This window comes from Adiantum capillus-veneris, chromosome 23, assembly GCF_014529385.1.
Source record: "Adiantum capillus-veneris isolate H3 chromosome 23, ASM1452938v2, whole genome shotgun sequence".
NCBI lineage: Eukaryota > Viridiplantae > Streptophyta > Polypodiopsida > Polypodiales > Pteridaceae > Adiantum > Adiantum capillus-veneris.
Window position 1 is genome coordinate 49,134,781 of NC_140953.1, and position 15,541 is coordinate 49,150,321.

At 38.9% G+C, this 15,541-nt stretch overlaps 1 protein-coding gene across 1 annotated transcript; it reads left to right on the plus strand.

Annotated features, from left to right (window-relative positions):
• Positions 1 to 981: 981 nt before the first annotated feature.
• LOC147427758 (uncharacterized) lies at positions 982 to 1,825 on the plus strand. Its single transcript, XM_086497190.1, has one exon. The coding sequence runs from the start codon at positions 1,057 to 1,059 to the stop codon at positions 1,651 to 1,653; it is 597 nt and encodes a 198-aa protein (XP_086353316.1). The 5' UTR covers positions 982 to 1,056; the 3' UTR covers positions 1,654 to 1,825.
• The last annotated feature ends 13,716 nt before the right edge of the window (positions 1,826 to 15,541 follow it).

The following is a 15,541-nucleotide window of genomic DNA, read 5'->3' on the forward strand; positions in this document are numbered from 1 at the left end:
TGAGGTAGTAGATTGAGGCAACACTCATATTTGTGTACATCACTCATTTAGATAGCTCAATCATGACATGCAGGTCATTGATTGAGGTGGTATGGTGTAGATCAGCGTCTGAGGTAACAATGTTAACTTGTATACTAATTGACTATTGAGGAAATACAACTAAGGACATTTGCTTTGAAATTTGGGGATATAGAATGAAAATATGAATTTAATAGACTTCAATGTTTCATTTGATTGAACCAATGCTGAGAATCAATTCTAAGCCTAGCCTATACATACTCCTACTCCCATGCGGATTCATTGGTAATTATCAGGGGTCTTCAGCTTTGTGCGTGAAATGACCCTTTTACCCCTATCTATGGATAATTGGACCCCCTCCTACACTTACATGTTACCGTTCAGTAAACCTCAATGGATCCCTGAGGCTCCCACTCTTAGCATTATCAAAGAAATCTCTACTATCTTTGAAGATTTCTCAAATTGTGGTGACCTTAGTGAGTTTTCTAAGGTATGGTTAAGCTCGTTTGGAGGTATGGTTGCAAGGTTCCCTTCAAATTCACAAGAAGTTTTGGACAAATTCTCACAATAATTCCCACATTGTGACTTACCTCAACATCATGAGCTTCTGTGAGGGAGGCACCGCATACCTAGCTAGGTATACGGTGCCTCTCGAACAGAAGCTCATGATGTTATTCATTGTATGAAAAACACTAGAAAAGACTCCGTTTTCCTACATGAGAAAATTTCTAAATCTTCTTATGAAAGCAAGGAAACGAATACCTCATCTCTCTTTCTCTCTCTCTCTCTCTCTCTACTCTTTTGATCTCTCTCATACGAGATCCCCTTCACTGGAATCTATGCTGCACAAAACGTGATCATATTCCGTTATCACGAAAGAGGCAAAGAATGTATCATTTTCTGCCACTTCTTTACTCAAGCCTCGGGACCACTACTATTATATGTTGCATTCCTCTCATCCCCCTTTCAATCTACTCCTTTCGTTTTTCTGTCTATCCATCTTTCCTTTTTTCACACCTTCGATTCCGCCGCATACGCATGCCATCTCCTTCTTCGTCCAACATCATCGAGCAACCCCCTCAAAGCACTCTCTATGAGCAAGCCAATGCTTTGATGGAAACTTTGACACACCAATTGCTCACCATTTATGAGCAACTTCGTCATAGATTGTGCCCCTTATGGTGTGCAATGTGGAACAAACAAAGGCCTGCTACAGAACCCCTTTTGCCCACCGGACTTCCCGAACTCGTCGAAGAACCTCCATCACACAGCCTTGAGAAGCAATCCGAGGAACTCAAGAAAAGACTTGCACGTATTCGAGCACAACTTGAAGAGAAACAAAAGGGTTGTGACATTTTGAGGCAGGGTTGGCAAAAGGAGGCTAACGCTCTTAAGGTGAAGATGGAAGAGTTGATACAAATGGATAGGGAGAGTGAAGATTCTTTCAAAGAGCAAGCCCATGCCGTGCTCGAAGACCTGCGCAAAAAGATTACGGTTGTGGAGCGCACACGAGAAGAGCGCTTAGCACAAGTGCAAGACAAAATTAGTGAGCATCGATTGGCTATGAGCAATGTACACAAGGAAGCAGAAGCCTCCCTTGCAAGAGTCTCTCAAGCCATATCAGCATTACCATGACCAGCCCTTAAGGAATACAGTAGATGCCTGAGAACAGGTGGCATACTACATGTAAAGCTTTCTCAAAGGTTTAAGGTTAAGAGAAATACTGTAATAATGGCAAACCAAAACATTCTTAACTAGAAAATTATGTTGCTCTACATATGTTGATGTATTTCTTTGAAAAGTTTAACTAGTTTGATTAGCATTAATTCTCCATTGATAGGCTTTGTTAAATTGCCATGGGCACGTGAAAAATGGGTGAGATGGGGGGCTCAATATCCTTACCTTTGAGTATTAATATTCCAATAATTAGAGGTTTTGATGCCTCAAGTGCACACGGGACATCAAATCTCTATCTCACAAGAAAATTTAGAAATTTTCTCATGTAGGAAAACGAAATATTTTCCAGTGTTTTTCATACAATGAATAACATCATGAGCTTCTGTGAGGGAGGCACCGCATATCTAGCTAGGTACGATTGGGGGCAGGGGACCGCCGGCCCGGTGGGAATTATTGTGAGAATTTGTCCAAAACTTCTTGTGTCTATTCCAATATATTAGGGCTCAAAATCTTGATATTGAGCCAATAAATAAATATAAATATATATATCTTAATGTATATATTTTGTAATGGATTCAAAGTAAATAAATTTACGACCTACATAGCAAGGAAACTCTAACTATAGAAGAAATTGATAAAGGAAAGGCAGAGAAAAAAAATACAAATATACCAATGCACACTCGATTAGCTCTTTACATGGACATGAAAAGTCTTTTTACTTTTCATTTCCTAAACTTACCCCGAACTTACCTACAAATTTTGATTGAGAAACTTGGAGAGCTTTAAGTGTGACATTTTTCTCTCTTTTTTAGAGAAGGTCACCCCATTCAATCTCATAGCAATGATGTAACAATATTAAAACACAAGCAATTAGGATGCTAATAGCTATGACCATGTATTAGCAAGTAATACAACACTAGTCAACTACTTGTGTGTGTGTGTGTGTGTGTGTGTGTGAGAGAGAGAGAGAGAGAGAGAGAGAGAGAGAGAGAGAGAGAATTGTACTCTTTTATGTATCATGAGAGAATGAGAGACTTGTATTTTTCTTTGTGTGTGCGTGGTGCATGTTTTGTGTAGACCAAAAGAAAGAGAGGTATATTACCGTGTACTATGAAAGGTCAATGTGGCCTTTCGGACATAGATATATATTAACGTCTACAAAAGGCCAATGTGGCTTATGAGAAAAATATGAAATTACATCCATGTTTTGCTATTCTCATTGAAGATGAGTGAAACCTAAAAGCTAAAAATTAATGAGATCTATTATGCAATTACACAAGGAGCAAAAGGACTGCTAGTAGATCAATGCAATGAACATTTTTGGGAAAACAAGAGCAATGGGCACCTCTATAGCAATGTCTCACAATAGCGCTCAAGATACAAATTCAACACCATAAACTGCATCACATGAACTCTCACAAAACCACAAATCAAAAGCAAGGTATCCCTTGGGAATTTACAAGCATACACCCATGCAAGAGATCACCATGGAAGCAGGAAGCACTTGTCTTGGCATGAAATTGTAGCACACACACTTGAGGAAAGATCTTTCTCCTTCACCAATTTCTTATTTCAAACTACAATTTCAAAGTGTACATATGCAGCTAAAAAGTGTACATATGCAACTAAACATATAAGCTTCCACAACTTTATACCAAACTGCCCACGACCTACCATATCTTGTACCCTGTACAAAATAGATTGTGTCCTCTAGACCACAACTCCAAAAGGGGAAATTTCAAACCTCAAATATTCTCTGCATTTTTCACAACAAAAATTCGAAGACACTAAAATTCAAATCTATGCACCACTATGTGTAAAATTGGCACAGATATCAAACTGCCATAGCTAGGTGTAGAGAAAGCTAGTCGAGAACAAAAAATTGCATTCAAACGCATGAAGAAGCCACAACGACCCAAAACATGATATTTTTTTATATTTGGCTGAACTTTTCAATGTTTTTACATGACTTTAGTTATATATAAGTGATACTTCAAAAAACTCACTAACGAGCACTTAAAGTAACCCGATACTTACTGCTACAGTAATAACTTGCACTGCATGTACATATGCTTGCTAAAGCAAGACAAAAGCACACAAAAAGAAATCCATACATCTTTTGGGACCACAAAGTCATGTCTATATGTAAAAATTCACAAAAATTTGGAGTCCAAATTGCACGCAACATACTTAGCCACAATGCATCCTCCTAGATCATTCATAGTTAGTAGTAGAAAAGAGAACCTATAAACTAAGTAAAGGACTTCATAATCAACCACATGATTAGAAAAATCTTCAAAGGAAGACTCATGCTCAAACACGATCATCAACATTTCAATATACTTCTTCAACCTATAGCCATTCACTCGTGCTTTTTGTGGGATACCATCGAAATTGATATGTGCCATTTGGAAACCTGTTCAAGACCAAGAAACAACCTCGCCACTTGATTTAAGATTTTTTTAAAAACGTGCTATCAAGATTTCTATTGTAACGAAGAACCATGCCACCCTTCTTGATGTCTTTGTGTTTCACCTTCTCATTTTCCTTTTCTTGATTGTTCTTTTAGTACTTGTTCATAATGCTTAAAGCAAGCAACCTACCCTATTGTACACATTGTAAATGCAAGAGTCTCTCTTTGAGTGCATTATGAGACTCATCTTGAAGCTATTATATCAGCCTTAAAGCTAGTATTTCAACCTCAATAAAAAGCAAAGTTCCTTTGCCAAAAACTAAGTGGAAGGGAGAGAAACCAGTACCTGACTTGATGGTAGTCTTGTTGGTGCATAGAGCACAAGGTAGCTCTAAATCCCAAGTATTCACATTTATTTTTGTCAGTTGTAAGCATTTTTATGAGTTCTCAATTAAACCTCTCATCCATTCCGTTACACTAGGCATAATAGGGAGTATTGAAAAATTGTAGCACACATGCAACTTTTCGCATAGATAATCCACCAACTCTCCTCTAAAACCTAGACCTCTCCCAAAAAGTAACTATAATGGCATTCCAAATTTGCAAGAAATATCTTCATATACAAATTGAGAATGTCATACTAATATATAACCAACCCAAATGATTTTCTCATATTAAACTGATCATTTAATGTGGGAGAATAAATGAGAACAAGGGTTAGGATATAGACATGTGCTTATAGACCTATCTCAAAATGGGGCCAATGGTAAAGGGGCCCAAATGAGAGATGGTCCATAAAAGAGCAAGGCTAACCAATGGAGCATAAAGACCTTATGGTTAGCTTCATTGAAGACCTCCAATAGTTAGTGTTAAAAGTCCTTTGATCTTAGGTAAGCTAGGGTTGTGCTTGAGGTGGGAACTCGGCCCAAGCTTGAGGTGCTTGACATGCTGAGGACTGAGATGCTTGAGATGATTGAAGTGCTTGATGATTGAGATGCTTGAGGTGCTTATCATGCTTGAGATGCTAGGAATGTACTTGAGGTGCGAACCCAACCCAAGCTTGAGGGGCTTAAGGGCCAAGCTTTTGGTGAGATCTAGGCCCAAGGTTGAGGGGCTTGAGGTAGCACAAAAGTCAAAGTAAATCCCTACAAGGAGGGGCAAGCCATGCAAGAAGGCAGGTGGTTGCTTGACCACTCTCTCTCTCTCTCTCCAAAAGGGCACCCCTTGCCCAACAAGCAAGTAGGACACATGTCAACAAGCCCCTAGCTAGGTTACCCTCATGGTGTGCCTAAAGCCTATTGGTTGGCCTTCCAAAGGGTCCAATGATAATTTAGTGAATTTAATTAATCATTTTAGCATTTATCAAGCCCTCTCTCTCAAAGGGGAAAGGGGGACACTTGTCCCAAGGCTACCCTTGTTGCTTGGTATGACTCTTGCTTGTGATTGGCTAGGCCTGGAGGGGTCCAATGAGCTTCAAGCATGAGCTACAAGGGGGGGTCGACCAAAGCAAGTAGGGGGCCTGCTTGAGTGGTATACTCTCTTACACATACTCACACACACTCTCATTGTGTAGTGTGAAAAGTGCAAGAGTTCCCTCTCCTTCTCCAAGCAAGTAGAGAGGTTGAGTGCCCTTTGTGATTGGCTAGGCCTGGAGGGGTCCAATGAGCTTCAAGCATGAGCTACAAGGGGGGGTCGACCAAAGCAAGTAGGGGGCCTGCTTGAGTGGTATACTCTCTTACACATACTCACACACACTCTCATTGTGTAGTGTGAAAAGTGCAAGAGTTCCCTCTCCTACTCTTGGCTATGGAATGCAAATCCAACCAAGGGCCATGCTTCAATGCTTAAGCTTGCCATCTTGCCCATCTTCATTACTATGATTTTATGTATGCTAGGAAGAAGAGTGATGATAAGTGAGGAACTAATTGTTTCTCCTATGAAATGTTTCTTCTTTCTCTTCCCTACCCTCATTCTCTACTAGCTCTCTCCACCTTCGAAGGTGTTTGAGGTCTTGGGACTGAGGCTTGGATAGTTAATTCTTTCCACAAACTTTATGTTATGCTCGCGATGCATGAAGCTATCCATCTTCATTGCATCACCTAGGTCACAAGGAACACAAAGATGGTATTGTAAGAAGTCTCGTCTCTCTTGATGGGAGAAACTATAATTTACAAATGCCTATTGGAGGGGGGACCAGCTCCACATAAATCCAGTCCGCAACTGTTGTCACGTTCTCTAAACTCTCTCTCTCTCTCTCTCGCAAAAGTATTGCTCATGCCAAGTTAACTAAATTTCGTGTTTATGTTGCTACCATCAATTAAGTTCACCCACTATGCTCACAAAGTAATTTCATAAAAGTACTTCTCTAATTTCCACTACTCTCAAAGTTAATAGGCCAATTTCATTACATTGGTATCAGAGAATTTGGTTTCTCTTTTCTTGCTTAAGAAGAGAGGTCCTTAAGTAGCCTATAAATGGTTGATTTTGTTAATTATATCAGGGTAATTGGGACTGGGATCTATTATCTATTTTGTTGAGCCCACTATGTGGGATATGGAGCACACCTTGGGAGCTTTGGACTTAATAATGGAATCTTTTTAGACTTGCCTACGGCTTTACCATTAGTGAGCCATAATAAGTCCGAAAGGAGCTAGCCCTGAGAAACTCTGCAATATTAGACCCACTCCACTACTCTCTATAATTAACCACTTCAAGCAAAGAGGAGTGGAAACTAAGGTTTTGAATTGCCAAAGCATACACTAAGTACGTACACAAATTTTGTTAACATAGCTGACAATAACCAAGAGAGTAGAATGCACATTGATAGCTTTGATTTTGCACATGAAGGTGCTATGATGCCCCCATGTTTGTCAATTATCTCATTACTAGGTTGTAGCAAGCTACGGGAAACCCTTCTTTGCAAGCCAAAGTTACTCAACAACTTCGAGCTAATGGGATTTCCCTTCCTCTCCAAGAGGAGAGAGAGCTTAGGGGGCCTCTTGAAGAGACCCCCAAAAGAAGACTCTCTCCCATACGAGAGGGGGAATCCAAAGATCAAGAAAGCAATGAAACTCTAAGTTCCTCTGAAAATGTGGCTCCACAAAGATGGCGGTCTAGATGATCGCCAGCTTCTCCCAAGAGGAAAAGATCAACACACAGTCCTTCTCCTCATCACCCCAAAAGGGAAGAGAGGAAATAAAGGAAGAAAAGGGCAAGAAAGAGGTCACCCTCTTCTCCTTATTCTTCACCTTCTTCCTCTTCCAATGAAAGCTATGGCTATTTGCCTAGAAAATATCGGAGGGGAGGACATCGTAAATCATACCCCTCATGGAGAAGGTCACAAAAGCTAAAGAAGTTCAAGGAGGGAGGAAAGAGTATCTCTTTTCCCACCTATGATGGCACCTTTAGTGCCAATGACAAAGTGTTGGCCTTCATCCATCAATTTGATGTGTCCTTTGGAGACGAGGGCTTCATGGAGTCCTCCAAGCTACACCATGTAGCTATGCACTTCCAAAAATCAGCTCGTCAGTGGTGGGCTAGACTTCATGGAAACGGTGAAGCCCCAAATACATGGAAAACTCTACGAGTGTCCATCATGAAGCAATTCCTTGAAAGAGATGCAAAGGACAAAGTGCTTACCGAATGGTGCAGCTTGAAGCTTTTCTCTCATGAATCTATCCACAAATATGTAGACAAGTTTGGGATGTACATCTCAAGGCTACTAACTCGCAAAAGATAGAATCTACCAAGCAAAAGCAACAATTTTGTGCGGGATTACCTAAAGAGATGGCCGAGTATGTCAACTCTCAATGGCCTGGTTCTATCACTGAAGTAATCCACCACACCATAGCTGCTTCGTGCATCAACTTCCAAAAAGAGGCTAGATGGAATATCAAGCCTATGGAAAATAAAGACAAAGGTGATGCCAAGGGGAAAACTAATGCTTAAAATTCTTCCAAGGCCCTTTCAATGACAACAACAACAACAATCGGTCCAAGGAGAAGGGAGTTCACAAAGGAAAAAACAAACTCTCTCCTCAAGAGCTTGAAGCTTTTCGCAAGGACCATAGGTGTTTTAAGTGTGGGGAGCAAGGACATAGTTATCGTTCTTGCCCCAAGAAGAATGTTTGCGATGAGACTCCTAGAGCTTCCACCATCGAAGATCCAAAAGAGGACGCTCATTGCAAAGGTGCATTTCTCTCCTATGCTTGGGGAAAGGTAAGAGAGCATGATGCCTTCATCTTGTTTGACCTTGGCTCTACTCACAACTTCATATCAATGGAGTTGGCCACCAAGTTGGGCATTTAAGCTTTCAAGATGAGAGATGCTCTAACAGAAAACACTTCTTTCAAGGGACAACAAGCCTCCATTACTCCCTTGATTGGGAAGTTGAGTCTCCATGTCCAAATCTATGTCGACAAAGAAGACTTTTTCATCCCTCCTCTCCAACATGAGGATTCTATCCTAGGGGCGTCATGGTTTGATTGCATGGCTTCAAGTTCCCTAAAAGGAGAATCTACTTCACCTACATGGGAAAGAACATGTTTATAGATGCTAGTGAGTGTGGTCGTTCTATACCACTTGTAAATCCTCCTGCTTTTGATAAATCAATGAAGATCTCAATTTTTGCGTGTATGATTTTTGTCAAGAATCCCTAAAAGATCCTAATGTTTCATCAAATGTAAATGATAGGAATCAAGAAGGGTTAGACTTGTCTAATTTTCTAAAAGGATTCCAAAATGTGTTCACCGATGATATCCCTATGGACTTACCTCCAAAACAAGGGGATGATGACCATCGCATTGAGCTCCTTCTAAAAATCTCACCGCCTAACAAGCCTTCTTATCGAGTTTCTCAAGCTCAACAAGAGAAGATCATGAGCCAAGTAAAACAATTGGTAGACAAAGAGATGGTGAGGCCTAGCTACTCTCCCTTTTGTTCTCCAGTCCTTTTAGTGTAAAAGAAAGATGGTACATACCGTATGTGTGTGGACTATCAAGCACTAAATCATATCACTATCAAAAATAGATTTCTCATGCCTCGGGTAGAAGATTTGTTTGATAAGCTACAAGGCTCTACCTACTTCAATAGGATTGACCTTAAAAGTGGCTATCATGAAATAAGGATAGTGGATGAAGATATCCTAAAGATTGCATTTCACACAACGTTTGGTCTTTATGTATATCTAGTCATGCCTTTTGGCTTGACTAATGCATTGGCCACGTTCAATTGTCTAATGGAGAAAATTTTTAGACCCTACCTCAAATTGATGATATCATCATCTACTCCAAGTCTTTGGAGTGATCTTTCAAGCATTAAGGGAGAACAAGCTTTTCCTCAACCAAAAGAAAAGTGAATGTTTCCTTCAAGAGATTTAATACTTAGGTCATATTATCTCTCAAATATGGATCCAATAGAGGTAATAAAAGCATGGCCTAATCCAAGGAATTTACATGAGCTAAGAAGATTTATTGGTATGTGTGCATACTATAGATGCCTTATAGAAACATTCTCTCAAATAGCAGGAACATTACATGGCTTAACAAAGAAGAACGTTAAGTATTTATGGAGTGCTAAGGAGCAAAATGCTTTTGATAAGCTCAAAGAGAAGCTTAACTCCCAACCAGTCCTCATGCTTCCAGATATCTCAAAGCCATTTGAGGTCCAATGTGATTCTTGTGGTGATTTCCTTGCAGCAGTTTTGCTTCAAGAAGGGCATGCCATAGCATATGAGAGCCGAAGGCTCAATAAAAATGAACGAGTCTTGCACATTTAAGAGAAAGAGCTTTTAGCTGTTCTATATGCCCTAGACACATTGAAGCACTACTTATTGGAGACTCCATTTATTCTACAAGCCGACCTCCAAAGTCTTAAGTATTTCATGACGCAAACCAAGATTTTTGACAAACAGATGAGGTGGGAAAATTTTTGTGAGAAATTTAATTTCCTTATTGCTCACATTGCTGGTAAGCACAATCAAGTGGCTGATGCACTTTCACGACGGACCAAAAGTTAATGCGGTGTTGATAGCCACTCACAATGATCTATCTTCTATGATAGATGAGTATGCTACTGACCCTGACTTTAGAGACATAATGTTAGTCCTTGCTTTGGGGAAGAAAGAGGAACTATTCACCTTGCAGGATGGTTATCTTCTCCATGGCAATAGGCTATGTGTTAACCATTTTCTTCGTGAGAAAGTTATGTATGAATCCCATGCTCCTCCCTATGCGGGGCATAGAGGCATTCAACCTACTCTTTGAGGAGTAGAGACGCATTTCTATTGGCATACCATGAAAGTGGACATATAAGAGTATGTTTCAAAATGTGTAGTATGCCAAAAGACCAAGTATGATAGAGGGAAGCAACCTCGATTAGTCCAGCCATTACCTAAGACCAAGTATGATAGAGGGAAGCAACCTCGATTAGTCCAGCCATTACCTATCTCTATTCACTATGGGAGAGTATATCCATGGATTTCATCTTTGGAGTACCCAAGTCTATCCATGGGAATATGGACAATAGGTGACAGGTTTTGCAAGCACACTTTATTATTGTCAAAAAGACTATGAAGGCACACCAAATGGAAACTCTCTTCATATCATAGATTTTCAAACACCATGGATTACCAACATCCCTCGTGTCAGATAGAAATCCTAGAATGACCAGTAATTTTTGGAAAGGTCTCTTTGAAAATCTAGGTACAATGGATGGCCAAAGTGAGATAGCCAATCTTACGATACTCGATCTACGAAAGAATTTATGTTACAGAATTAGATCAACACTCACAATGGGAAAAGTACTTACCTCTTGTAGAGTATGCCTACAATAATACTATACATACTTCTACTGAAAAAGCACCTTTTGAGATAATTGAGGGAATACTTAAAAGCCCCTTGCTACTCAAAGTACATGGGAAGATCTTCGCTGCCGACGAGTATAGCCGTGACCTCTTTTCAAAAGATTAAGGAGGCTGTATCCATCTCTCAACAAAGGCAAAAAGCTGATGCTGACAAGCACAGAGGAGCCTTAATGTTCAAAGAAAATGATTGGAGGTCTTACTTAAGTTTCCTAAGGCTCGATTAAGGCAAACGACATGCAAAAATCCTATGGGCCATCAAAAGTATTATGCTAAGTGAATTAATTTTTAGCAATTTTGGACAAGTTTTCTACAATTTCTCAACAATTTTAGTGTTTGGCAGATTTTGATGCAATTCAAGTTGTTAACTCGGTCAAAACTTTTTCAAATAACTTGAAACTTGACACATGCACTTTATTACTACCATGGATCGATTCCCCTTAAAAAAATAATCACAAAATTAAAAATTCAAGGCACGAGATAATAAGCGCGCTTAACTCTCACCTTGAAATGAGTGACTTTGTGTACTATTTTGAGATGTCCATAGTATAAACAAGTCACTTGACAAGTTTCATGAGGTTTGAATCCGTTTTCAAGTTTCTAAGCCAGTTTTTGTATTTGTTATTGGACTTTAGAGAAAACTAGGTTCATCTGGCACTTTACAAATTCAAATGACTCCAAATTTGAATCAGTAGCTCGATGTACTATGTTCTAGCATGTGTGACACCCAAATGATGAAAATTTTGCCTTTGTAGGTCTAGAGTTAATAAGCGCACTTATTATCTTGGAGCTTAGATTTGTAAAATTTATAAATTTTGGTGACTCTCACAACTAGGACAAAGTGTTCTAAGACTTGTCACAAACTTTCACCCTATGTGGATTAGATTTGGTATACTTACCTTGACTTACCCGTTGATCAGTTTTGGTGTACTTACCATCACATACAATGAAAGTAGATCTGACTCAAAATTTGTACATCAATGAGGTCAAGACTCCTAGAGCCTTCACAAAAGTGTTTATACTTCACCTTGACAAGATATTCATGAGATTGAAGTCCAATATTTAGCATCATACAATGAAGAAACTATTATATATAGGCTCAAAATTGCACTTTTTTAAACTTTTGATATCATTTAAGTATTATACAGTGGATTACAAGCACTTTTGGTGGCCAAGAAAAACCCAATTTGCATGCATTAATCATAGAAGGGATATTAATCTCTTTTTCTTCAAACCTTGAAAATTTTCTTTGGAGTCAGTTTCAGCTCACCGTAGTGTTTCCACAGCTCTCCAAGACCAATTTTTTACCATAAATGTTCTTTGATGGCTTTTCAAGCTTACCTCAGGAGTTTGGTACCTGAAAACTGTGGAATTTCACCAAACAACTGAGTGATGCTGACAATTCAAAGGGTGAGGTAGATTAGAAATCCACCGTCTAAACCTACTCCTAGTCAAAAAAACAAAAGGGGAGTGGAAAGTGTCCACACGCATTGCTTTTTCTTGTTCTTTCTTACTTTTTGATGACTTGAGTCTCAAATTTAAGCTTTGACATAGTGCAACTAATCAACCACAAAAACAACTTAATTTATTCTTGAAAGGTCCTTAACAAGTACAACTACTCCCAAGATACCTCTACACAGCTGAAGGTGACACTCCTCAATTATGCGGTTTTTTAAAGATGGCGTTTCTCTCCAGGTTAAACCTAAAAGAAGTGATGGACAATGATATCAAAGTGTTGAGTTTTTCTCTATTTTAGGTCACCTCATCCCCGACAATGGCACCAAATGTAAGATGGGGGTTGCCAAGCTTCACTCTATCTTATTGTAGACATAGCGAGAGCCAAGTACAATAAATGTCATACTGTGGGACGGAGTCGGCACGACTAGTGCATGGAAGCTACAAGAGGTCATCAATCTCTTTGAAAAAACACTCAATCCTTATCCACTCAATGAAACACTCAACGATATCATAGATAGAAAAATCCAATCATCACATCGCTAAGCAGATATTGATGGTTCACCAAGAAAATGAGCTCCAAACATCACAAAACTAATAGGTAGAGTAGACAGAGTCTAAACACATTGTCAAGTTCCTAGGGTCTCAAATTCATATACCATCCACTTGCCAAAAGAACTCTTATTATCTACATGGCTAATTTGACCTAACCCATTTTGGCTTACGGTGCACTTGTTAGCTCAACATTAATACCCCAATACCCCTCCTATATCTAGAATGCAGTTTCTATGCTTAGTTTGTGAGAAACTTATATCATTACATAGAGCTTTCACTTGTCAACATGTAGAAGTAGAAGGTACATCCAATGGACAATCCATGAGGGAGATACGAGCATTTGTAAAAAGAGGGAGAGTACACAAATCTCAGTATTAGGAAGAGAATGGGGTCTAGGAGGGCCTCTTTATTTGGCAGTTTAAGGAAGTCAAACCTTTAGTATTAATAAAGTAATCAAAGGACAACTTTTGAATTCAAATAGACAAAACGGCTAGTTTATTGAATTCAAAGTTTCCCCCAAAATGGAATTTAAAATATAGCGGGTAAAACCATATCATGTAGCATATCTGTGGAAAGATCTCGACGCGTAGATTTTAGATCTATGATCTCCGCTCAAATCAGAGATCATATGTAGAAGTTATGGAAGACCGAAAATCATAAAATTATCCACCTCCTTTTTGGGGAGAAAAGTGCATCCTTTGACCATTCTTACACATCTCTTACTTACCCTATAAGAATGTTTGATTTTGTCTCTCTTCTCCAAAGTGGGCAACTTGGTGAAGTCCATGAATGCTTCATTAAACCCTATCAACCAACATATCATTGAAACTAGGTTCTAAATCCACAAACTTCGACAAATTTGGAGTTGATCGTAGAAGTTATGGCCTCCCTACTGAAGCTAAAATGTGGGGAGAGATTCCATTTATAAGAAAAATTTATCACACATCACAAAATAGAATCTTTTAAAATATGAGGAATCTGGTGGCATGCTATATATAAATGGATATATCTCAATGAATACATTCTAATTTCAAAAGGTCCAACAAGTTTTATTTCATTTGTAAAATTTTTACTGTGCGTCCATTTTGGACAAGAGGGAGAAAGTCAAAGTCCTTATAGGGCCCTTTTGAGAGTCCAAATTCTCCCTATTGGTGATTGTTTCTGAGTATACACATATTTCACACAGGCTCTAAACAAAGAGCACAAGATTCAAAGAAGTTTAATAGATTTTGGAAAAGATTTTTTTGCAGTTTTTGGAGAGAGCATTAATAGGTAACAAGTTGGGCTTGTGCAAGCACTCAATTTGTTTTTTATTTTCATGCTTTTAAGATCTAGTAGTCTGATATGACATCAGGGAGGCTTCAAAGTCTTCTGGATTCTATAAAATGCCTTTTGATCTATGCAAGAAAGGACCTGGGATATCTAGTTCTAGCATAGTTCCACTGAAGGCGATGGATTACAACATGACCTTAGTGCACCAATTTGACAACCAATTGGGTGAAAGATCTATGCAATTCCTTGTAATCACTTTGTTTGTCAATGGATGATCTTCGAATGGATTCTGTTGAAGATCCATCTATGAATTATCTAAATGATAGGTAAATATAGACCGCATTTGTGTTCTTTATAAAATGGTAGAGGATTTAGACCTAGTAGACAACCTAGGACAAGTGGATATGCAGTGTCTGAATCATGGCCATTTTCATCTTTAGAACATCTCATGCAAATCCATTCCTTGAAAACAAAACATGTCTTGACAAAGATATGTCCATATCTCTCTATTGGGCATCCATAGGAGAAGGTATCAACATGTACAAAGGGAAGTCCCTTGGATATGTGGAGATTAAAAAAGAAAAGATCCTACATGTTTTGCTTTAATAGTTACAGAGACTGTGCTGATCTTAGAAAATTTTGGATACAAATTTAAAGTAGTTTCAAGAAAGGTTTTTGAAAGATCAATTTTGTGGGATTCCAATAATTGACCAAATGACCATACACCAGTGCTCTTAGTTTAAACCTAGAGGCAAGAACTTTAAAGGACAGAATTGGAGTTGTTGAAACAACAACAAGGATGAGAGAAGAATGGAGCATTAGAAGGATGGATTCTATCAGAAGAATAACTAAAGTGGAGAATACTCATCCATATAGAATTGCAAATAGAGGTGTCTTAACGGCCATTACAGGATCATCTATGCCACACCATACCAAGAGAGGAGTGCTGGATGTGACTATGAGAGAAGTACTGAGAGTTATATTTAGAGCACCAGCACCTACAGTGTATAAAGATACTTTCCTAGGAGCTCCAAGAGTGATGAGATATATCATTGAGCCGACGAGGTCCATGAGTCCATCTCAAGTTGCAAAATGCATGGCATCAAAGTATAATGGATGAGGGGATTTCCATGCACATTTACATCATTTAAATAGGTCTTGAGAGATAAACATGTGACAAATTTCCACATTCATTTTGAATGTTTTGAATGAACTTTGGAGGTCACCACCCTTACATGGTTTCACCCTTTGAAATGGAAGACTATGGAAACATAGAATCATTATTGCAAGTCT